This window comes from Coturnix japonica, chromosome 1 (assembly GCF_001577835.2).
Source record: "Coturnix japonica isolate 7356 chromosome 1, Coturnix japonica 2.1, whole genome shotgun sequence".
NCBI classification, from domain to species: domain Eukaryota; kingdom Metazoa; phylum Chordata; class Aves; order Galliformes; family Phasianidae; genus Coturnix; species Coturnix japonica.
Genome location: NC_029516.1, coordinates 118,883,711 through 118,907,143, shown reverse-complemented (window position 1 = coordinate 118,907,143; position 23,433 = coordinate 118,883,711). Strand labels below are relative to the sequence as shown.

Here is a 23,433-nt window from a genome sequence, read left to right as displayed (position 1 = left end):
GAGGATAAGATACAGGTCTGTCATAAGTAAGTTTCAATACATTTCACGGAGCAATACCAGAAGACATGAAATAATCTGTCATGAAAACAGTTGTGACAAGTTACTTAATTCCCATTCACTCCTAACCAACAAACATCAAGCTCACTCAGTGTTTGTAAAAGCAACCAAGAGCAGATGCTAAGGAAAGACAAAGAGATAAAAGGCAACCAACATAATAATGACCTGAGGAAAGTCTACTATTACTCAGTGGTTGTCTCAAGCACTATGGTCTGATCAGCAGGTTAAGGGCCAGTGATTAACTTTCACTTTTAACTCTTTTGAACCCATATTTACGTCCAGAACACTTCAAACCACTAAGTTCAATTTGTGCTTTAAAAAATTCAAAGAAATTACTGTGTCAGAGAAAAAATGGACATCAGGTTATTATCCCCTACATCTTGATTTAGAAGTGAATTAGGAAGTAATGTAGAAGCAAACAACATAGGACAGTCATTAAATTAAGAAAGCGTCTGTACAAAAAAAATAAAGAAAAAGTAGTAAAGTAGTTAACAAATCCCAAGGTCTTTACAAAATAAGTACAGCTTAGCACAGAACTGGACAAGTGCAATCTGAAATTACTTTTGACAGTTCCACTGAAAGAAATGTCCAGTTTTCCTCCTTACAATGCCTTAGGAAAAGACTAAGGCTCTCTGGAAACTAAAGCCTATGCAGAAAAGAAACAATTCTTTGGCTGGGACAGAGGTGTAAGATTCAGACTGAATACAAACTGAATGTAAAAGAAGAAACGTGTGCAAGTGTACTTTTGTAGTAAAGTAGAAGTAATAAGCTCCCTCTTTATGTTTTATTTACTGAAAGCTTACATGAACGCCTCCCTCTTTTACTAGCTATGTTCTTTCAGCATTTCCACAGCATCTCTTAAAATCCCTTGCATTGGAAACTATTGGATTTGAAACTCTTGGTTTTACACAGGTAAGGAAGCACCTATCCATTCTCCATGCTCTATTACTAGAGAAAGCACTGTGTGGCTTGATTACCTGGAACTTCATCTTTGGTTTGTGAAAGCTCTGAAGTAAGTTATATTAAAATACCAAGAGGAAGCACAATACAAGCATCAAACCTTTGCAGGTCAAGTGCCACTGTAACATATTTTGTAAAAAACTATACAACGCAATTCTAGATAAAAAATCTCTTCGGGAAGCTATTAAGCTATTAACAACAGTCCATGTTTATAAACAATTTAATACTTAGTTAGTAATACACAACTTTTAGCAACTTTGGTAGTTTGCTAGAAAACAAGAATTAGAACAAAGCTCTATTAATACCCAGCCTTCTTTGTTCGCAACCTCCACTGAATCAGATACAGGTTTTCATTGCTATTGATTTGTTTTAATAGATACAGACACTTCACACAAGTCACCGGTCAATTTACTTTCAATTTTGACAGTTCTATTGTATTTACATCTTGATTAAGGCAGTACACAGAAAACGCAGTAATAAACGCAAAGAACATAATGAACTTACAGGATGAGAGTCTGCCAGATCACGGAAGGTTCCTTTTTTGCCCATTAGCTTCCTGTAGACAACCATGGGAAAATGTACATCCAGTATACAGTTATTGTAAATGGCCAGACCCAGTACTATGCCAATCAGTGTAAACTGACCCTCAGTTTCGAAAGAGGACGGATTAAACCAAAACAGTTTTGTAGATTCATCATACGTGAACATGCCTGTAAAAAAAATATTTTAAACAGTCATGGTTATATTTAAAAAAAGAAACATCAACCCCAACATGTAAAACATACCTTTATGAACCCCTGTAATTAGAATTAATATTAGAAAAAACATTTAGCATTACTCTGAATTTAACGGCAAGGAAAAGCTACTTACCTCTAGAGTAACAGAAGCTACTCAAAATGCTAGTACTCACATTACCATGAAAAGCATGCATGAGCCCTGTGATACTAAATCCCACTGAATCTGCTGAAGCTGCACGCATACAAGCTCCCATCCTTCTCATTACTGAGGAAGAAGCAGCACACTGTCAACATGGATTTTAACTTTGATAAATCCAATGGTGCAAGAACAGAATGTAATCTAAAACCACGTGTATGAAATCACATTGAACTCTGGTTACTGTAAGTGGCAGGCTTTCCTCAAAGGCTTTTCCATGCTGATTCTGGCCAAAAAACAGGACTACATGCAGTTCCACCACTGAGCCATGCAGCAGGAAAGGATCTGAACAGGAGCCAGCAGTGTGCCCAGGCAGCCAAGGCCAGTGATATTATGGCTTGTATCAGAAATAGTGCAGCCAGCAGGAGCAGGGAAGTGATCACCCCTCTGTAACCAGCTCTGGTGATGCTGCACCTTGAGTACTGTATTCAGTTTTGGGCCTCTCGCTACAGAAAAAAAAGACACTGAGGCCCTGAAGTGTCCAGATAAAGGCAATAAAGCTGTGAGGGGTCTGGAGCACAAGTCTTATGGGAAGCGGTTGAGGGAGCTGGGATTGTTCAGCCTGGAGAAGAGAAGGCTCAGGAGAGACCTCACCACTGTCTACAATGACCTGGAAGGAGGCTGTGGTGAGGTGGGAGTCAACCTCTTCTCCCAGGTAACTAGTGACAGGTTAGTAATAACCTTAAGGTAATGGCCAGGGGATGTTCATATCAGATATTAGGAAAAAAATTTTCACAGAGGAGATTGTGAGGCAGTGGAATAGGCTGCCAAGGGAAGTGGTGGAGTTATTGTCCTGGGAGGTGTTCAAGAACTGTGTGGATGTGGCACTGAGGGTCGTGGTCAGTGAGCATGGTGGGGATGAGCTGAAGGACTAAAACATCTGAGAGGTTTATTTCCAGCCTCTGTGATTCTATGAGCTGAAACTTACAGCGATGAGTTGGTGATAAGAGTTACAAACAAACTTAAAATGAGTTAGATGCCCAAGATACACTCACATACATACATATAAGCATATAAAAACATAATCAATCTTTGATATTTGACAGAATTGCTTCAGCTGTCACACACGTTGCAACTTGACAAGAATACACAACATGGGACTGTTGTTTCATAGAAGGGTTGCAATTTTAATAGTACGTCGCTGGTGTGGCTTTGTCTTTTTCCCCTATATCCCCTCATTTCATTAACATACTGTTTCAGGTAACTCATTTTTTGCCAAGTTCATAGGAGGCTTCATTAAACAGTTGAACTGGCACATGCTGAAAGATGAAGGGAAGGGATAGGGCTATATGAATGAGTAGGGCAAAGAGCCTCTTACCCTTTTTGCTGTAGCAAGCCACCAGATTGGCTCTTGCTCATCAAATCAGTTTTTATACAGGCTATAAACTGTACAAATGAATCCCTCTATGAAATCCACTGCTTACAACAAATGTCTAATTAAACGAAGGACTAACACTTTTCCCAGATTCACCTCTGAAAATGCTCTAAAATGAAATCCAGTTTTATTTATCGACCAAAATTAGGACTACTGTGCATTAAAATCACAATATAACAGCAGGGGGAAAAAAAAAGAAAAAAGAGAAGCTGAAATAAAGGGAAAACAACTGCACAATGTGTTATATGCACACACTATATGAAACTAGACCTTCTTTTGCCATGAAGATTACCAGTAATAAATCCCCAACTTTGTGTTATTGCTTCCTTGAACAAAATCTTTAAGGCAGTTTATAATATGAATACACTTGCAACGTATGTGCAAATGAACTACTACAACCACAAACATCACTCCATGTAGCTATCAGAAGACAGCTAATATCTTCAAAGGATTTCTTCTACTGATAAATAAAGCATTTACGAATCAGAAGTCATGCCTGGTATACACAGTGCGTAAGCTGTTATACTACAGTGCATGTTAATAAATGCAAAATAAAATGTGAAGGCAAGCTACATTTTCTGCTTCTACACACCTATGGCATAAGCAGATAAGTTAGTTTTTGTCAATAAAGTTGATATATATTAAAAAAAGCATGTAATTATTTGTACTTGAATACAGCAGCAATATTTAAACAATGCATGCACAGCTAATGTATTACACATCTTTATACGTAGGGAACTAACCAGCTATTACTAGCTGAACCAGAGTTTGATTCTGACACAAGTCTTAATACTTTCATACACTCCACTATATTCTGACTAGCCTTGCTAACCTAGATTCTAACTCTCTCCAACAGCAGTTTTCTAACTAAGACTCGGCTATGAATCTGTGCCACTTTTTGACAAGATCTGGCTTGCAAGTGCTAAAGGGCAAGTCCCAAGATCCAGATTCTTTTATGTTTTCTGGGAACTTCCTTTCTTGTCTGGTCAAAACGAATACCTGTTTCTGTGTCAATTTTCTAAACCAGAAAGCTCAATGCAATGGTTTTTTGTTTTGTTTCTTGTTTTTTTACAAAAAAATCAGTTTGATGAACAGTTACCTACCAGCCACAAGCTGTTGAGCTTTAATGGAATTACAGGAACTAAAACTGTTCCATCAAACTCTAAATAAATTATGAAATGAGCACCGTAACCAGGCCTTGATTTCTACACTGACACGTTGTATTCACAATAATAGTTAAACAGTTTTAATCCTTTAAAAGCTGCAAGCAAGCTGCACATTAAAAGCAGAATATAGCTGCATTTCAAAAAATGGAAGTGTTAAGGAAAAAAACGGTAAATATGATTAAAACCACAAATATAAAAACTTTGACCACAACAAATTATTTGTGGTTGTTCTTAATCAACTACAGGCAAATCTGACACTACTGGTGCGCTGTAGCCATTTTACATTAAACCATAAGAAGAACTGAGACTTTTTAGAATGAGATTTTTCTTAAGGTGAGGGAAGGGGAGGGGAGGAAATAACTCAAGAACTCACCATAGTCCTACTCTGGTTTTATTGCAGAAGTTCTTCCTCTTTGGTTTGCTTACTAATTCTAGAAGCTAATCACAAAGCAAAGCGAGGAGAAAGGTGAGAGAACAAACAAAGGAACCCTGCAAAGGAACCCTGTCCTGATTCATATTTAAGCAAAAGATGGTGGCTCTCACAAACTGCACAGTTATGCCTCTCATCACTGCTTCTCAGAAGGGTGACTGATGGCAAAATGCTGAACCCTCAACGAGTTAAGTACTCTCATGATCACCAAGAAATCAATCTGTGGAGCTTCAGGGAAAAGAAGTAGTAGAAAGGAACTACCGATACCTTCACTTCTGAGTATTAAGTAAGTTATTAGACAACATACCAATATCTGGATTGAAGATTTCTTCCACAACCAGTTGAAAAAATTCTTTGGAAACACCTCCTTCATCTACCCCTTGCTCTCCTTCAAATTCAACATACAATTGTTTCTTCAAGTCTGCAGGATTTTCCATGGCAATCATCTCTAGCTATTGAGTGAACAGATTCAATGATTTCATTAGTACATCTCAGTGGAACATTAGGTAACTAAAGCAAAAATCACCCTCCAGATCTGCATGTATAAATCACAACTTAAAATATACCAATGTTAATGATAAATCACTTTAAATGTGAAGTAGAATTTGGAGATTTCTGAAGCAGGAAACTTACCAAAGATGAGATCTGTTAGCCAGTCAAGTCTGCTAGAGGACTCTATTGCCATTCTTTGAAACACTTACTTCAAATAAGTTAGCATTACATTGGACAAAAATCACAAAAACAAATACGAAAACAAGGTATGTATCACTGTGATATTTGAATTCATCTGTCAAAAAAGACTGCAGTTCGATCTACATAATTGTCAACTACATGTTTTGTGAATACACAGATATATTTCCTGGAAGCTCCATGTGATAACTTATAGCAGAAGACATGCCTTTATAAGGTGGCCACATCTCACTAACAGCATAGAGATGGGAGTAACAAAAATAAAAAGACACTAATGTTAGTCAGATGACTTTCCTCCTAGCCCTAAGTGAAGAAATCTCAATTCTCTTTTTCTTTTGTCTTCAGTGGCCCTAAGCACATCTACTGCACTTCTTCCTGGGAAGCATAAAGTCAAACAGAAGTCATGTTTTATAGTAAAGAGTTTCACTTCTACATACAAACTCTTAAAGGGCTGTAACACTTTCCAACAGAAATTTGTCCTTTCATTAAATTACAAGTTAGAGGTTTTATACCTGGCAAGAAATAACGCTGTTTGAAGTGTAAATATACTAAACTTGTGCAGTATTATATTAAACATATCAGCATGCAGAAGAAAATTCAACAGCAGTACAGTTAAACAAAGATGAACCTGTACATTTCTCTATGAAGAGCTCTATAATACTGACACAGAAACAGCCAAATGTATTTACCAGTATGCATTCTTAGCATGCATTTCTAGCATTTCTATTTCATTACCAGCTTATCCCCACAACCAATAACACACACCTTAATGCCCCAGAATTTTACTATGGGAGTGTAAAGGAAACCAAAAAGAAAGAGGATAATGAAGGAAGTGACACCAGTGACTGAGACATCAGGGCAGGTAAGTGACAGAGTTCAAGGTGCATGAAGACTTTGAAGATCCTCATGCAAAAAAAAAGCACATGGGGAAAACATCACATCAACAGGTATTGAAAATTAGTAACAGGAGGGACAGATACAGGGCCTATATAGATATATGGTCTATAGATAGGGTAGCTCCACTGATTATAAAGCACAGCTAAAGAAATGGAGGTCAGCCATGAAAACCCACAGTGAAGTGAGGTCAGATTACTAGATGAGATAAACATTAATATTTTTTTACATTTAACATTTTATTTTGAATATGTATCATCTAAAGCACTTTCCCTGCACAGTATTCAATTGACTATCACTGGCAATGTACTATTTTAACTCCTAGGGAGACTAAAATGACATGCTTTGAACTTCCTCATGTTTTTAACAAACAGTATCTCTTCTATAAACTCATGCTGTGATTCCCTGTCTTGGACATTCTCATCATGTTTCCCACAGTAGTACAGTAGTTTTGCATTACAAATCTTTTTAACTTAAATACTGTATAGATGTGTTTGAAGAATTTTGCTTCTGAACAGGACAAGAGAGCTCAAGCCATGTTCCAAGTAAAACCCGCAGCCACTTAATAAAACATAGTAATTTTCAGATCATATAAACTGGTTATTCACGAAAGCTGGATAGACACAAGTGGCACTAATAATACTTTTTTTTTCTTCCCAGCCATGACTTCGTTGACTGTATATTTGCACATTACCATCAAATTACTATTTTGAACGTTTTATGAATTCTGATGAGTTCTGAAAAAGCAGGTATTGCGTGTGCCTTTTTGTTGAGGCTGCAATCCCTTGCCATAGCACAATGACTCTCATGTCAGAAAAGCAGCGTGTTTACCTTCAGTTCTTTGAGAACTAGACTGCAATAAGCAACATAAAAGAAAAGCAGTAATAAAGGGAAAGGAAGCACTATTAGTTGAACAGTATGGGCTGGGCAGATTGGGACACTGTGCTGGATGTCTGAGAGGAAGTCAGATAAAGGATTACCAACAAACCCGTATTTTGAGTCAAAGTCTAATGTTCCTTGAAAAAGATTTTATAACCAGGACAATGTTGCTAAGCTGCTCAACCGTAAGTCACAGATTTAGCTGCTCCTCTCAGCATCCGTGTCTCTCAACTGATGCTTAACAAGAAAAAAATGGAACTTAGTAGAGAACAGGCATCATCAGAAAGGCCCTGAATTTCAGCATAACTGCAGTAATGTTTCTATAGCGAGGAAGTGTGAATGCCAGCTTGAAGGATTTATATATTTATCTTTTTAACAACCAGATCTAATTCAGTCATGCTAACACAGATACTGCTGGATCAACCCAATCTGAGTGCATGTGAGTTTTAGAAGCTAACATTTTCTGCTGGGAACGTTGGGATAAACATACGAAGTCATAACACTTTCCAGCAACTTCCCAGAAAGCATCACCTTAAGCTGTATTTCATGGTCCTTATACATGCTTGCCCACGTTGCTGGCATACATCGATACTGCCAGAATAAGGGCTGAGATTTTCAACTGAACACACAAAAACCAATTTAAGTCTACAAGGACACCATTAAGCTCCTGGAATACTTAGTGTCTAACGGTGTGAGAATGTGCACGCTGCTTTTAGTAGTCACACAGTGTTTGCTCATTGATCCAGCTGGTAGAGTCACTTACAAGAGGCACGCTGCTTTCCAGCTGTCTGAATTCACAACAAGATCTGTCCAAGTGAATTTCTACCCTGCAAGGAAGTACCAGCTAGAGATACGAGCTTGCTGGAGGAATCCTCCACTGCAAAACTCACCTCAAAGCTCATACCTCTTAAACTACTGCTACCTGAAAGTAAATCCACATAGAATCTGTGCAAAAAAAAAAGGAGTAAACTCAGAAGAAGTGGATGAAAGAAGTAACTGTTGGGAGATGAAAAGGAAGAAGAGGGGATTTAAGGATAAGCTTTTCATTACCACCACATCCATGTAACATGACTCAGTTGTATTAGAGCTAACCTCCTGAAAGAAAGGCATTATATACTAAAAAAAAAGCATCTCAACTGCTTTCTAGGACTGCAAACCGAGCACTCAGCTCCCAAGTGTGAGAGTTCTGTAATAGAAGTGAGGACTAACACTTTACTGTTTCCTCTCTCGGGAATTTTCAGACTCATGTACATAAAAATAAGTATACTGTAAGCACACAGTACAAAGTCTGTTTCATTAAGCTAATTTCAATAGAAAACAATGGCACACAAGCAAAGAAATTAAACCATGAATTTAGAAATGAAAATTTTGCTTAGACGTATTTAGCCCAGGGACAGCTACAGTTCTCTTCATAGAAAGCAGCTTTAAGTAAGTATTTAAGGGGTATTACTTCAAATTCTCAGGATAAGGAAAAAATCCGACTAAAAACAGTGGTGTTCATATTTGTTGTAATGAAGTCCAAAAAGCAGGACGTACACAATGAATTCAGGTTTAAATATTGAGAGAAAACCAGCTTGACTGATTAGCAGATCTGTAATCAAGTTCACTGACTCAAATGAATCATGAAAGCTGATTGCTAGTGCTGTTTTTAAAATATCCAGTACTGTTAAAAATATGATTGAGATCACCTCAACCCCACCTTATAATCAATATGCTTGAGAATGACTTCATTAAATGAACAGTTATTATGCATATTGTCAAAAATTCTGTAGAAAATACCCTGTAAAAACACTGGTCTACTGACATGAGTATAACATTACTTGTCATTCAATTAAATGGAGGTATTCAGATCAACAGTTCATTGAATACGAATCCTGTAAGTAAAACAAACAAAGGAAAAAACAACAGCAGTGCAAGAGTAAAGTATCAGAAGTGGTATTACTTACCTGTAATTTAAGCACTGAACAGATTTAAGACTATGCTTTCTCAGCTCAAGACTTGGCAAAATCTAACAGTTTTCAATGAGATCCTTGCTAAGTTTAATATCACACCCTAAGCTGCAGCTGTCACCGATACAAACCCATACAGTGTAGCTTTCACTTTCATACCGTGTGTTCCTAAGCTAACACTGATGGCATCAAATCTGTCTTTGACCTGCAGTTCCAACTCAGAGCACATTCAGAGACACCAAGTCACTTCTATGACTGGGACATAATGAAGACTTCTGTCCTGACTTATTTCATGCCATTGAAGTGTCAGGAACTGGAAACAACTCATGAAAATTGTGACAAACACTTCCAAATTTGTTACAGGACTGTAACAACCTGTAGCAACAGCACCGGTTTTTAAACCCACAGGTCATATAGCTGCTGAGTAAAGCACAAGGCAACAGCACTTGCATTGTTTGAGTTGGAAAGGACCTCTAAAGGCCATCTAGTCCAACTCCCCTGCAGTGATCAGGGACACCTACAGCTACATCAGCTGCTCAGAGCTCCATCCAGCCTGGCCCTGAATGTCCCTAAGGATGGGGCATCCACCACTTCTCTGATCAATCTGTTCCACGGTATCACTACCCTTACTGTAAAAAAACCAAACCCAAAACCAAAGAAACCTTTCCTTACATCCAATCTAAATCTCCATTCTTCCAGTCTGAAACCAATGGACTGTACAACAGAGCGAATCTTCAACCATCACCATTTCTTGAATATAACCCATTTTTCACTTTTGAGAAGTGCTTGGGCCATGCTTGTTTTTGTTGACCAACACCGTAAGTTCAGCTTACTGTTTGACTGTGAAAGTGTTCAATTTCTCCTTTATCTTCTGTCTCAGAATCAATAATCTAAAATTTCTACTCTCCTTAGGTTTTTGACAGTCAGATCACCATAATGTAACACGTTTTGACAGCGTGAATTAACATCCATTACAGGATCCATGGCAACTGCCCAGCCATGTATTTGTAGACTGCTGGACAGTGCTAGGGCTGCTGCACATGCATCACAAATGCGTATGTTTGATTTAAATCACCAACAGCACAGTGATGTTTGCTGTGGCCCAACTGAGCTGTAGGAACTCACCAACTAGTTGCTGTCCAGGAGCTAAGTTACATTCAACACTTACTGTCCTCAAAGATTTCTTCCCCACCTCCAATATGAGGAAGGTCTGCTTCTTCTCTGCTAGACCTGATATCAATAAAACATCATCCCAGAACTAGCTCTTACATTGTTTCAGTTCATCCTCTCCTGAAGAGAAAGTACTTTACTCTTTTCTATCATTTATGTGTATCAAAGTTAAAGAGCGTCAACAAAATAAACTGTTACTTTAAGGTGACAAAACTTAATTGGACACAAGGCAAGCTTGATAGGTAGTCAAACGACAAGCGGCATTCTAAAAAAAATTAATCAGAAAACGGGCACAGAATAGAGTTTAAGCTTACGACAGTGTAACCCTCATCTGCCTATTACAAAGACTAGAGCAAGAAGCTCTACTTATCAAGCAGTCAATATCTATACATGCTTTGTATCTAGAAGATCACAAGTCCTCAAGAATAGCACACAGCTCAAAGGCTTTAATTCAAACACCCATCTGGAAAACCCCCATTATCAAAAGATGATGCAGCCCAGAATTCAGAAAAAAATAAGATAAAGAATTTGGCCACTCTCTGCAGCAAGATACGTAACAGCATGAAACCTGTTTGTGAAGGTTAAGAACTGTCTGATAATTAAACACCTACGATGGCAATTACTCTGAGATGAACATTTAAGTCTCCAGCAGCATGTTCAGAATTTCAAACTTAATACAGCAAAGCTATTTGAGATTCTTGAGAAGCCAAATTTCAGATTTGAGAAGTCTAGCATACAACATACTGAATTCACATGTAGCCTTTTTCAGTTAATCAAAGCCTGTGTAGTTTGTGACAGTCAAATGCTACAAACCTAAATTCTATGCTACTCTGTGACTTACCCGCACGAGTGCATCATCTATGATGTGATCACGTCTCACTTTAAGTCGTAAATATGGGTTGAGCTGCTGTCCTTGAACTAAACTGTAGAGCACAGTTATGCGTCGTTCACTGTACATCCGGATCCTATTGTCGTAATACAGTCCCAGGTTCTTAGTAACAGCGTTCAATATGAAGGGACAAGTCATAAAAGAGAATTTATTTTCTGTTTCTACTTTGAAGAAAGTGTAGTCTTTGTCCATTTCTAGAACATCGTTCAGTGGTTCATTAATAAATTCTTCAAAGGGGATAAGTGGTTTTCTGCAATCTATAGTTTTAACACCAAGTTCAGTTTCCAGTGGGTCCACTCGAGGACCTTTTTTATTTCTTCTTTCCTCGCCCAACAGCTCTTGAAGTGTTAGTTCACTTGATTCCGGGATGGGCTCTTCATCTTCCTCTTCATTGTGATCCGTATCCACATCCCCTCCTACTACGTTTGCATAGTAAACCATTTTCAAGCACTTGGAAGCAGCAACAACAGCATCGTCATCATTCACTAGGTTACGACTGTTGAACTCGTTGCTTATGACTTTGTAAGTAATAAGCTGCTGAAACGTCTCCATCATTCTCCGAATTTGGTCTGCTCTATACTTAGACCACAATCTGACCAGTTTTGCTTGAGCTGCAAGGGGCAGCTTGCTCATCGCTTTGCAAAACAAAGGCAGAGCCATTTCCAGATATTCTGGGCTATGAAGATTGCCGTTCTCCATAACGATAATAAACAAATTCAGATAGTTAGGATCCCGAGAGTATACATTATGGTAAGTCAAGTCACATTCCACATTAGGTGACAAGTACACAAGTGCATTTAAAAAGGCAGTTTCTATTTTTTCATTAGAAAGTAATCTATCGTAGACCCGCCTGACTGCTTCAATATCTACAGATACTTCATCAGGGCCTAATTTTTGGAGGTTATTATCTCCTTGTGTACTATCACCTATTCTTGATGATGAAGATGATGATGCGCCTGAATCTTCTTCCATAGCAGCAGCCGAACAGGCAGCTTTTTCCTTTTCATCTTCATCTTTGTCTTCATCCTTTCCTTGAAGGGACTTGAGCTCCTCCTTGGTGTGCTGTTTGGCTTTTCGGAAACTCTGTACCAGTGCTTCAGCACTGGAAAATACTCTCCCAATCACTCGAATTAAAGGGGAATAATCCTCCTTCTCTCGACATAGTTCAAGAATTTCATATATCTTGTCTTCTGTTAGAAAAGTCACATCTATAACAAGAGAAAATATTATTATTAATTGCATTCAGATAAAAATTAAGAAAATACTGCTCACGTGCTTTACACAATAAAGCTGTGCATATTACATCATCAGCACAATCAGAGACAACCTACTGATTTTTTTGCAGAGCTTCAAAACCATTCTTAGAGCACATCTAATATAAACTTAATCTTTTCTATGTTATGCTACTAAGATTGTCTTCCATTAAATATGAAGACAGCAGAAAAAGCTTCAAAACTAAGATCTGTCCTCCTGAATAAATAACAGCAATGAAGATATTATAAGAAGATTAAATCCTAGTACACTTCCTATTTTTACTTGCTGTAGTACATATGCAAGCATCAAGCTTGCCTAAAATAAATTCTGTCCCTCAAGTTGTTCTGTGCCATAATTCTTGGAAACAAAGACTACAGCCTTAAGTTCACTGACAAGAACATGGAAGTTATTCATAGCTCAATAATTACTAATAAAGTTGATAATTTAATTTAAAATGTGTTACTATTAAACAGTATTTCTGCAGTCATTCTTTCACATGCTTTTAATATTTAAGAAACAAACCACGTGCTACTTCTTGTTAAAATATAAAGTGTGACCACCAGTAGTCATCTAGGCGACAAGTGAGATGCTGACAACAGTCTCCAGATAAACCTTTCCTAGGATATCATAATTCTAGCATTTATCATTACAGAAAAGAATCACAGAATGGCCTGGGTTGAAAAGGACCACAACAATCATCCAGTTTCAACCCCCTGCTACGTGCAGGGTCACCAACCAGCAGACCAGGCTGCCCAGAGCCACATCCAGCCTGGCCTTGAATGCCTCCAGGGATGGGGCATCCACAGCCTCCTTGGGCAACCTGCTCCAGTGTGTCAGCACCCTCTGTGTGAAAAACTTAAATAATTCCAAGAGGCAGTTCTTCTAAATTATTTGAAACTTCTAACTCTGTGTCAAGCATAAAAGCAAACCGCATATCCTTTTCCTTGGCTTTCTTAACTTTAAATGCAGTTTTCTTTGAAACTGTTGTTAAAGTGCCTCAAAAAAATAACCAGAGTGCTAGATTACTCTATCCATACAACTACAAAGACAGGTCAGTAGTTGTGATTTTACAATGCACAAAGTTTTAGAAAACGGGCTGCCTTTGGATGGATTGCAAAGATTCTCACTTACCTATGTTGCAGAGAGATGGGAGGGTGGAGGTAAACAACTGAAAATCCTGTATGTGCACATCTCCATTCAAATACACAGGACTAAGAAGTAAGCCACAAAATGGACCTAACATGTCTTTTGCCAGTCTAACATTAACTGGCTCCCATTTCCCTTTCTTACTGTTTGCATCTTTGCTTATCCAGATCATAAATAATTTGGGGACACATCCTCACATCAGCTAAAGATGAAATTAGTGTTAGTATTCACTGGAGCATCTCAGGTCTTTTAGAACAGTTGTATTTCATTGCTGATTCTACAAGTCTTTCTAATTATTTACTGTAAATGGTTTCACACTGTTTGCTTATATTTTTTTCATTTGGTAGATGGATTTTTTTTCTTCAGGATGCTTGTTTTTAGGCAACAATCAAGATGCCAGCTTACATCACAGTCTCCTTCTCTCTAGTGCTCTCATACCTTGATTTGCAAATAAAAAACCTGTCTAGTAGTCACAATAGGAAGGTCTGGTGTTCAGTAAAAACACAGTTTCACACTAAAGGCTAACTTTTGTACAACCATGAGAATGGTATGTTCCAAAGCCGTAAGTACTCCAAAACAAATCTATGGAAGTCAGTCTCAAGGTTTTATTAGCCCTATTTCCACTTTAAGAAAAAAAGAAAAAAAAAGTCCACTGAACAAGCTAATCATTTGTTGTCTTATTTTTGTTCACCTGTTACATTTCTTAACTCAGACACTGGAAGTATTTCAAGTGCAACTCTTACATCTCATTTACTACACAGTAATTACAAAACTGGTTGAAGTAATCAAACTAATGCAGGCATACAACAGCACTTATAAAAACAACCTCCATGTTTGCAGCAATTTCAGAAGGCAAATGAATGAATTAGTTCATTGAAGACAGATGAATTTTGGAGATGCAGTGAAGATGCAGATTTGGAATCAGCGTTCAGCATTCATCCAGATATTTCACACAATCTGGAGTAAAATATTTGAAGGCTGAACATTCTATTTTACTTAAGAAGTCAGCAGAACAACACCACCACACTGAAAACTTGAGCATATTAAATGTGTTCTATTTTATAAGGATTCCAAAGTATCATCTTACCTTTAAAGTCGTCCCTTGGGCCTTGCATTTCCTTCTTGTTCATTTTTCTGTCAGTGCAGGAATTGTTATGGGCACCCTTGGAGTTGTTTTCTAGGTAAGCTGAGCTCGTTCCTTTCTTGGAGGGATGAGGATCACAGAGTTTTGCATTAATCTTATAAAGCTCGAGGGCCTTAATGGCTGCTGCATTGTTATCCATACGGAGAAAAGTTGGACAGGAAGCACAAAATTCATTCGTGCAGGCTTCATTTCCACAGCCCTCGGTTAACTGGTGGTAGTAGCGCTCTATTAAATGCTTTGCAGCTGCTCGCTTCCTGTAGCAAACATTCAAACAGTAAGTACAAGGATTAGTAGAGCTTTCACATACAAAGCTCATTCAAAGCATCAGCAAGGCAGAGATTAGTCAGGCACTGAAACACAAGATTTCTGAATCAGAGGGAACATTACTTTCTTTAAATGAAGTACTCTCATCTTGACAAATGAAAATATATTTAACACAATTCGATTTATGGGTCCTCTAAAAAGAAAAAGTAAATCTTGTTTACACACAGTTATCAGCTTCACATTCTAGTGTTATTGTGGACACAATTTCAACTGGTAATAAGAAAAAGTTTAGATGCAAAGCAAGGCTGAAAGTAGAACAGAACTGGATTTACAGGTAATCAACTCTCTGATGCACAGTACTGATGTACAGTTACCATTGAGAGGGAAGCTACGTGACAAATGATCCAGGCATTTATTTAGTAATATTATCAGTAAATACTATATCAATAGGATATCAATCCTCTAAAACATGTTTTCTCTTTTAATACACAAGATTCCACGTGATCACAACTATCTGATATTAGTTTGTTATTTCAAAGAGTAGGAAGAGCATTACTTGGTTAATTGAACTGCTGACAAAACCATGATTAAAGATGAGCTCAATGCTGAATAACCTCAGCTTAGTGAAGTATGTCTCTCCAACAGTTATTTGCCAATTTCTCCTCTTTCTCCCACAGTAACACGTGGCAAGAACGTATTTTGAAGAATTACAACTGTAACTCTATATTACTTGATGTGCCTAGTACTATACATACAAAAAAACATCCTAAATGGTCAGTTACTAAAGCTACATGTTTAGAGAAACATGCAATTGGTAAATAAAACACCTGAAAGCTACTGCTGATTAGGACAGTAAGAGCTACATGCAGCACCAAGAACACCATATTTCACTGTATTTTCAAAACAAACAAACAAAAAATCCTGTTCTTTTAAGAAAGTTAGATATGAAGGCAAGGTATCAAATAGAAACAAAATCTTTAACATTTTGGAGGTGTCTAATATATAGGTCTTGAATTCAAATTTAATGATACACTACATGTCTAAAGGTTAGAACATAAGAAGCAAGACATCAACCAGAAACTGTCACAATGAAAGTTGCTTTTTCCAGAAATTGATGTATGCAGATTCTCCATAGAACAAGTACATTAGAACTGAAGCCTCAGACCTGCTTGTACTACTCAGCACTTGCTGTGCCTAGCCATTAATATGGGCTGATCAAGTACTAGTTTCAATGCAGTGGCTTCGGAAGGGGAAGTGTCCTCAAGTTCTTAAAGTAACTACTGAGGTAGGTGTATGTTATTTAAAAGTAACACCTCTATTCCTTCCTTATAATCATGAGATCTCTAAGAGCAAAAGGGAAGAAAATCATTACTTCAAATGCCTACCTGACCAAGTACAGAATAAAATGTCTCCCTGGCGCCCAATGGCAGAGTTGGAAGATGATAAAAAAGCAGAGCAGCACCATCAACACCATCAATTCCATTACTGTACAAGGGAACAGAATAGCTATATACTGATCTGAAGATAAGAGTTACAGCCTTTCCAGTTTCTACATCACATTTTTCTTTCATTTTATTTCTCCACTGCAGTCGACACATAGGTCACAAGCTCTTTGCAGCAATGTTTTTTCTGACCTGAGTAAAAACGTATGAACGTTATAAGGATTATTTCTCATTAGGCTTCTCTAAATGTGGGCATACGTTTTCACCCAGAGCAGCCAGAATTGTTACTCATGCTAAATACACTGTCAAAAGATGACCAATTCCCAGCAAGATAAGTCTTACATTTTCAAGCTGGGTAAGCTGCTAAAGAAGCATGCACACCTTTATAGCTCATGTAACACTTTAACTATTTCAGTATATAAACGCTGATTATATTAACAGTATTTTATTACATCAAACACTATGTTTTAATCAGGTAATATCTGAAATACTAAGGCACAGCACTAAGATTAGAGTTGTCTCTAACAGCTGACGTAGAAGAAACTCTATATCCATCATGATGGAGGATAAAAAGCACAGAAATGGCATTAATGAAAACTAAAAAAAAGCTACTGCAGAACCACTACATATTTTCTCATATCAATTATTGTTTTTTATGTAAGCAGTTCAGTTACACGCATGTTTGTAAAGACTCATACCGTTGTTGCCTATCTGATTTCAAAACTCACTTGCACATGCACAGTTGTACACATTTTACAGGCTGCTTTGAGGATAGCTTCCCACACAGTAGGCCTTGTACAACCTTCTTAAGCAAGACACTATACTTTGGTGAGGGCAAGAGCCTACTGTAATATACATAACTTCCACTTCCCCAAAGCCCAATAATTCCACAAGCACATTTTCCATTTTAAAAATTAATATTCACTGACTTACTTATGCCGTACTTAAAAAAAATAAAAGAATCTCTATAGGCTTTTCTAACTGTTTTTTATCTAATAAAAAGCCAGATAAGTACTTATCATTTGTAATTGAAACACTGCCAAATCTGCAGGGTAGCACAAGAAACTCGTACTGCTGAACCTCTACCTCCCTGGAGATGTCGGTAAAATAACATTTTGAAGCACAGGATAATTTAGACCGGGAAAGGCCTTCAATATAAGTCCATAAGCCACATCAACAGGTCTCATGAATACCTCTAAGGAAGGAGGCCTCCACCATCTCTCTGGGCAGCCTGTTCCAATGTTTGACCAAGTATTTCTTCCCAATATCCAGTATAAACTGGATACAACCCAAATAAGTTTCCTTGCATCCTAGCACTTGTCCCTGCAAAAAGAGATTGACACCCTCCTCCTTGCTGCAGCCTGCTCAGGCAGCTGTAAAGAGTCTCCCCTCAGCCTCTTCTTCAAGCTAAACAGCCACAGTTCCCTCAGAGACTCCTTATAAAGGTCACTTTCTAGTTCCTTCTGCTGGATATCTAAATACATATAAAACAAGGAACTGAATGTGCTGCTTCAAAAGTTTCAACACAACACATCTACTTTGCATTTCTCAGATATCTTAAGCTAAATACAGAGAAATGCTAAATAAAGCAAACAGTTTTCAACAGAGGAAAATTGAGACTTAATAGGCCAAGTAATTATACTACGCTTTTGAAATATAAGATCACCTTCAGATCCAAAGCAGTCAAAAACATCTCACATACCGAAGTGTAGTTATGGACAGCCATCTTTGTGAATCTGAATGCTGGTTTCTGAAAGTATCTTTTAAATTTCGCCTGTTGTTTTCCTTCTTTTGGATAATTAGGTGTAATAATGGCAATGCTTGAAGAGAGGTTTCCAGTGAAAGCACTGCCCACAGGGCATGTCTGTACATCAAAATGCCCAAAGTTCCACCCGGAGCCAGAACTGAGCACCACCCCTTGGTTCTAGTGATGTTATAATACCTTCTGTCCACTCCAGCCAAAGCCATCACAGCTAACGTGTGCCTGCAAACACACACGGAGCTCATGTTTCCAACCCTGATCCTTTCAGCATGATGTGCCTCTCAGGCAGTGAACCCCAATAGCTGGGTGCCTGTGACCTTAGTGTGGGGCACCCACTTCACTACACATACTGAATCTGATGCGTCTTCAGGAATTGTGTGCTGAAAGAGCCACAGCACTTCCTCAAGATAGATGAACCTGAGAACATAAGGGTCTCCTAGATATATTGAACAGTAGCTCTCCAGACTTTAAGTTATTAAGTAAGGAGACCTAAATACTAATAATACTCTGTACTGGCTGCGAGGCCAAGAAAAGATCAATTCAGTCTTTAATGGAAAGAAGTGAAACAATAAACATACTCACAGGAACCCTTCAGTCTGTCTTATATTCAGAAGAAAACAAAACTGTATCAAACATTAAGCAAAATGCATTATTTAGTGTATTTTGTGTTGTTTTCCCTCTGTCAAAAACCTCCTGACATTCCAAGCAAATGTAGTTAACCAGATTAAACTCCATGTTGTACTTTAAAAGCCTAAATGTGTAAAGTGTGACATTTAAACAGTATTTCACATCCCTACCAACTGCAACTCACTAGAAGAGTATTTTCTGAGACGCTGATTCTAATCACCTCCTTCTGAGCCACTGCTTGCATTCTAGTAGCAAATTTGATCAACAAGGAACTACTTCACACACAAAAATATAGATATTAGAAGACTGACCATTGAGACATTTATCTAACCTACAGAGAAGGGACTCAACTGCTTATCATCACATACTCTCCTTGTACAACTCCAAAGAAAGAGGCCAAGTACAGTAAAGGGAACATCACACAATCCTGTTTTCAACTGGAAAGGTTTCTGGAGTTTTGGTAAGTTTGGTTTCCATGGCAGAATGAACTCAGTGAAAGAATTCTATTTGACACTGCCCTAAAACAGTGACCATGGTCACGCACATAGTGACTGCGGATAACATGGGACTTTAGCTCTCATTTTAAGAACAGTCTAGCATCTATGGATTAGAAAGATTCAGCTTATGCAAATCCAGCTCTGCACTCAGCTATGAGGAAAATAATTTAAAGCATTCCATGTCTAAAAGGCTCTAGGGTAGCACTGGTATGATGAAACACTAATACAGTCACAGTTCATATTTGCAATGGCTATTAATCATTTTTCTGGCTCATTTTGGGAGGCTGCAGCAGAATTTTCCTTCTGCCATTCTTTCAGGAAAATGAACCAGCTACAAAACCTAACTCCAGTGCGAGGTGACTATGTACCACATCTAACCGACAACACTTTAAGGGGGGCAGTGATATTTGATGGCTTCAAAACCAAACAGACATTTAAGACCAGAACGAAAGCTGAATTCACAGAAAACTACCTTAACAGAATACTTAACAGAGCCTGCTTTGGCAGAGGGGTTGGACTCGATGATCTCTAGAGGTCCCTTCCAACCCCTACAATTCTGTGATTCTGTGAATACCCAAGCCCTGGGCATGACAAATGACAACATACAACAGGCAGAGTGAAAATACACAAACTCAGGAGTTATCAAGTTATTCTCAAAGTAAATGAACAAATTCCAAAATTAAGCTCTAAACAGGTTTTTAGAATGCTGCACTAATCAATGCCAGATATGACTGCAGTTCTGTAGCAGGAGCAGACAGCAGAAGGTGCTGCTGATGAGAATGCAAGAACTTGAATGGATGCTAAGGAAAAAAGCCAAAACAAAACATAAAACAAAAGACTCTGAGCTTACACCAAGATGTTCATTAGGCTGAGGGAGAACTTGAAAAGCTTGGGATAAGTAAGGCTCTTAATCATGGAAGAATTTGCTGCATCAGTCTGAAAGATTTGGATTTTCTTTTCATTAACAAATGTGAAATGCATGACTATGCTCTTGGTATGGAGCTTTGCAATGCAAAACACAAACAAATAAAGCAATTATATCAGCCGACCAGAGCAAAACAACTTGCCATTGTGCAAATAAAATGCTTCCATAAATCCCTGCACGTACCAATAAATTATAGGCATAGAAATAACATAGTTACTATTTTAGCAACACTGCATGCCTGCAGGGCAAACAGTTATTCAGCACGCCATTCCACCTTATGCAAAGAGCAACTATGCAGCAGGATTGCAGAAATTCTCTGTAATTGGTGACATATAGATCACATTATGACGTGGTCCTAAAAACTTACAAGCGTACTATGTATTGAGGCTGTGTATGAGTGGTAGGTACACATGGATCCCTATAGCCTGACTGGCTAGTATATATTTTAGACACATAATACATATGTAGTCAGAGCAAGTCAGATCATCATTCTGCACAAAAAAAAAGACACCTCAGCTTCTACTGAAAAGCCACAGATGTTAATTTTTTCAGGTTCAATTTTAAGGAGGAAAACACCTTGTCAAATTGCTAGAAGAGAAATATTGTTGTATTGGCTCTTCTTTCCAATTTATCCCCCATTTTTACACTTGTTCAGGTCCTCATTACATTACTTAACTATCTTTGCTGTGGGTAAAAAACAGCTAATCAACTGATAACATCCAGGGAAGACTTATAGCCAGGCTACAACCACACAGTTGTTTAGGCCAGAAAAACAGAGAAACATAACCCAAATTGCTTCAGGAACACTAAAATAGGCTGCTACATTAGCAGAAGACATTATGGCAGAGCCTTTGCCCTGCAACCTCTGACTGACACCTGTCCATACAGTAGTTGGCAGTTACCTTCACCTGTACTCCTACCCAAGCAGCTAGGCAACACTTCTGGTACGGGTTCACATGAGAAGGCAACCAAACTTGCCATCCTAGGAGTTCTTTGTACAAGAAAAGAATTTCCCCCAGTGAATATCTAAAAATGCATGGGGAAAGCATTCTTGGTTTCTTTTTCACCCATTAGGTGATGCAGTGCAATGTAAGTAGCCTGCCTCAACTTTGCCCCCTGTATGTTGGGAATCGACGGCTATGAACACTATGTCCACAACCTGCAAGATACCCAGCCCATGATGTGTAGAATGCTTGACCATTTTAGGGGGGACTGGGGAAGGGACAGTTGATTTAAGGCCACAGAAAATACTTGTGGCAGAAGTGAAATTAGCCAAAATCTTTTGAAGCCTAGGACAGCATGCTTACAAATGGGCTACACTCCCTCTATTATTTTAGAAGCCAGAAGAGCAATGTTTGTGGTTTCCCTATTGGAATTTTAGCACAGGATGGTTTGAATAGCTAGAAAAGAATCTTTGTTAATGCACAGAAGAATAAAGCCTCAAGTAACTTTTATCTTTTTAAAGATGGTTCTCTCATTCCCACAGCCTTTATAATTTGGAATTGAAATGAACATTACAGCCAAATACAATCTTGTTTCTAGTTAATCTTGGCTTCTGGGCTAATGAAGACAAACTAAAACAAGGTTCTAAATTGCTAGCAAGATGCTAGATGTTCACTGTTTAGTGAACTTAGTTTGCTGTTTTTAAGAGTACTTAGCATATGAATGTGACAAATCAAATCAGACTTGATTTTTTTTTTCCTTATGCTAGCAATTCATCTGCCCCAATAGATAATAGCAGACATCATGCCTTAGTACAGTATTGCCTTTAATCCCACGCAATATTAGTGAGCAGCAAGTAGAAATTACACCCCAGTGCCACATCCGAGTATAGGCCAGCAGATTTTTGACACTTATGCTACCATCTGCTGGTTCGTGTTAAAATAAACTCTTGAGCTTTACCTTCAACCCATTCACCTCCGCAAATAAATAAATAAATCACAGTATTTACAAAGACTAACCATTAGTTTGAAATTGTGTAATGTGATTGCATATTTCCACTCAGCTTCTGTCTTAGGTACAAAAGTAACTCCTATGTCCAAACATTCAAAACATTTCTAAAGATACACTGAACTCATCCACTCAGGTACTTACATTCGGCTAGTTTCAATGTTTTCAGAGTGAGGTTCTCCTGGTGATCTGCAAATACAGATGAAGTCTTAAGCACTGTTTGTTCTTTTAAGTCATTACAATATAAAGAGTTATGAGAAGGGCAAAGTGATTAAAAACAGTAATTCTATAATTTAGAAGCATCAGCTTTTCTGCACTTGCACATTTAACTTGTTTGACCAAACTCCAGAAAATGTAACATAAATCTGAGAACACAATCAAGTCAAAGGACACCATTTTTTCCGCCATAGCTTATGCAGCAGCAACCACCAGAGGAGACCCCTGTTGGCAGTACTTCCTTATTCAGGTTGCATGATGCAGCAGTTCTGGGCTAATTCCTCATAACCACCTCTGTAACCAAAAGGTATATTCAAAGTCTACCTGTGAACAGCTGAACTTCAAGATGCTGCAGCTCAGAAGCCGGCTTTGACATTCTCTAAGCAAAATTCTTGTCTCTCATTACTCAGATTTATGTACATAACTTCAGAGAACATAAGAGTTACACCCAGTTTCCTATTTCTTCATTCCAATCAACAGGTCAGCCAGTAATTTTGAGAATTAGATGTTATTGCTTGGCATTTGTACCTAGCCCTTTAAGTTAATATAGAGTTATTTAAGGGGTATAGTTCCATATTAAGACAGATGAATTACAGGTGCCTGACTCCTTACTCCCATCTTGTTCTTTATCTTCCTGAATCTGCACTAGCATAATTCATTTTTAAGGTATTAATTTTTACCCTTCTGGGCGCCCCACAGCGGGGCAGTAAAAATATAGTTTTGACTTCAGCCATCTTAAGCTGCTTTTCAACAACCTTGTGAACTGTACTCAACTTTCACTGCGGTAGATTTTGGTACAGTTGACTGGGACTGC

General features: G+C 38.1%; 1 protein-coding gene across 3 annotated transcripts in view; it reads right to left on the bottom strand.

The window, feature by feature from the left end:
* Window positions 1–23,433, bottom strand: part of UBE3A (ubiquitin protein ligase E3A) — a 44,150-nt gene that overhangs the window by 2,829 nt on the left and 17,888 nt on the right. Inside the window, exons 4-9 of one of the 3 annotated variants that reach the window (XM_015851006.2) lie at window positions 22,548–22,592; window positions 14,880–15,190; window positions 11,345–12,600; window positions 5,229–5,373; window positions 1,481–1,727; window positions 619–632 (exon numbers count right to left, since the gene is read on the bottom strand). In XM_015851006.2, the coding sequence (XP_015706492.1) occupies window positions 619–632; window positions 1,481–1,727; window positions 5,229–5,373; window positions 11,345–12,600; window positions 14,880–15,190; window positions 22,548–22,592 (2,018 nt within the window). Of the gene's footprint in view, window positions 1–618; window positions 633–1,440; window positions 1,728–5,228; window positions 5,374–11,344; window positions 12,601–14,879; window positions 15,191–18,344; window positions 18,553–22,547; window positions 22,593–23,433 lie in introns of those variants that run through there. The other 2 variants (XM_032441577.1, XM_032441576.1) reach the window with 2 other exon arrangements.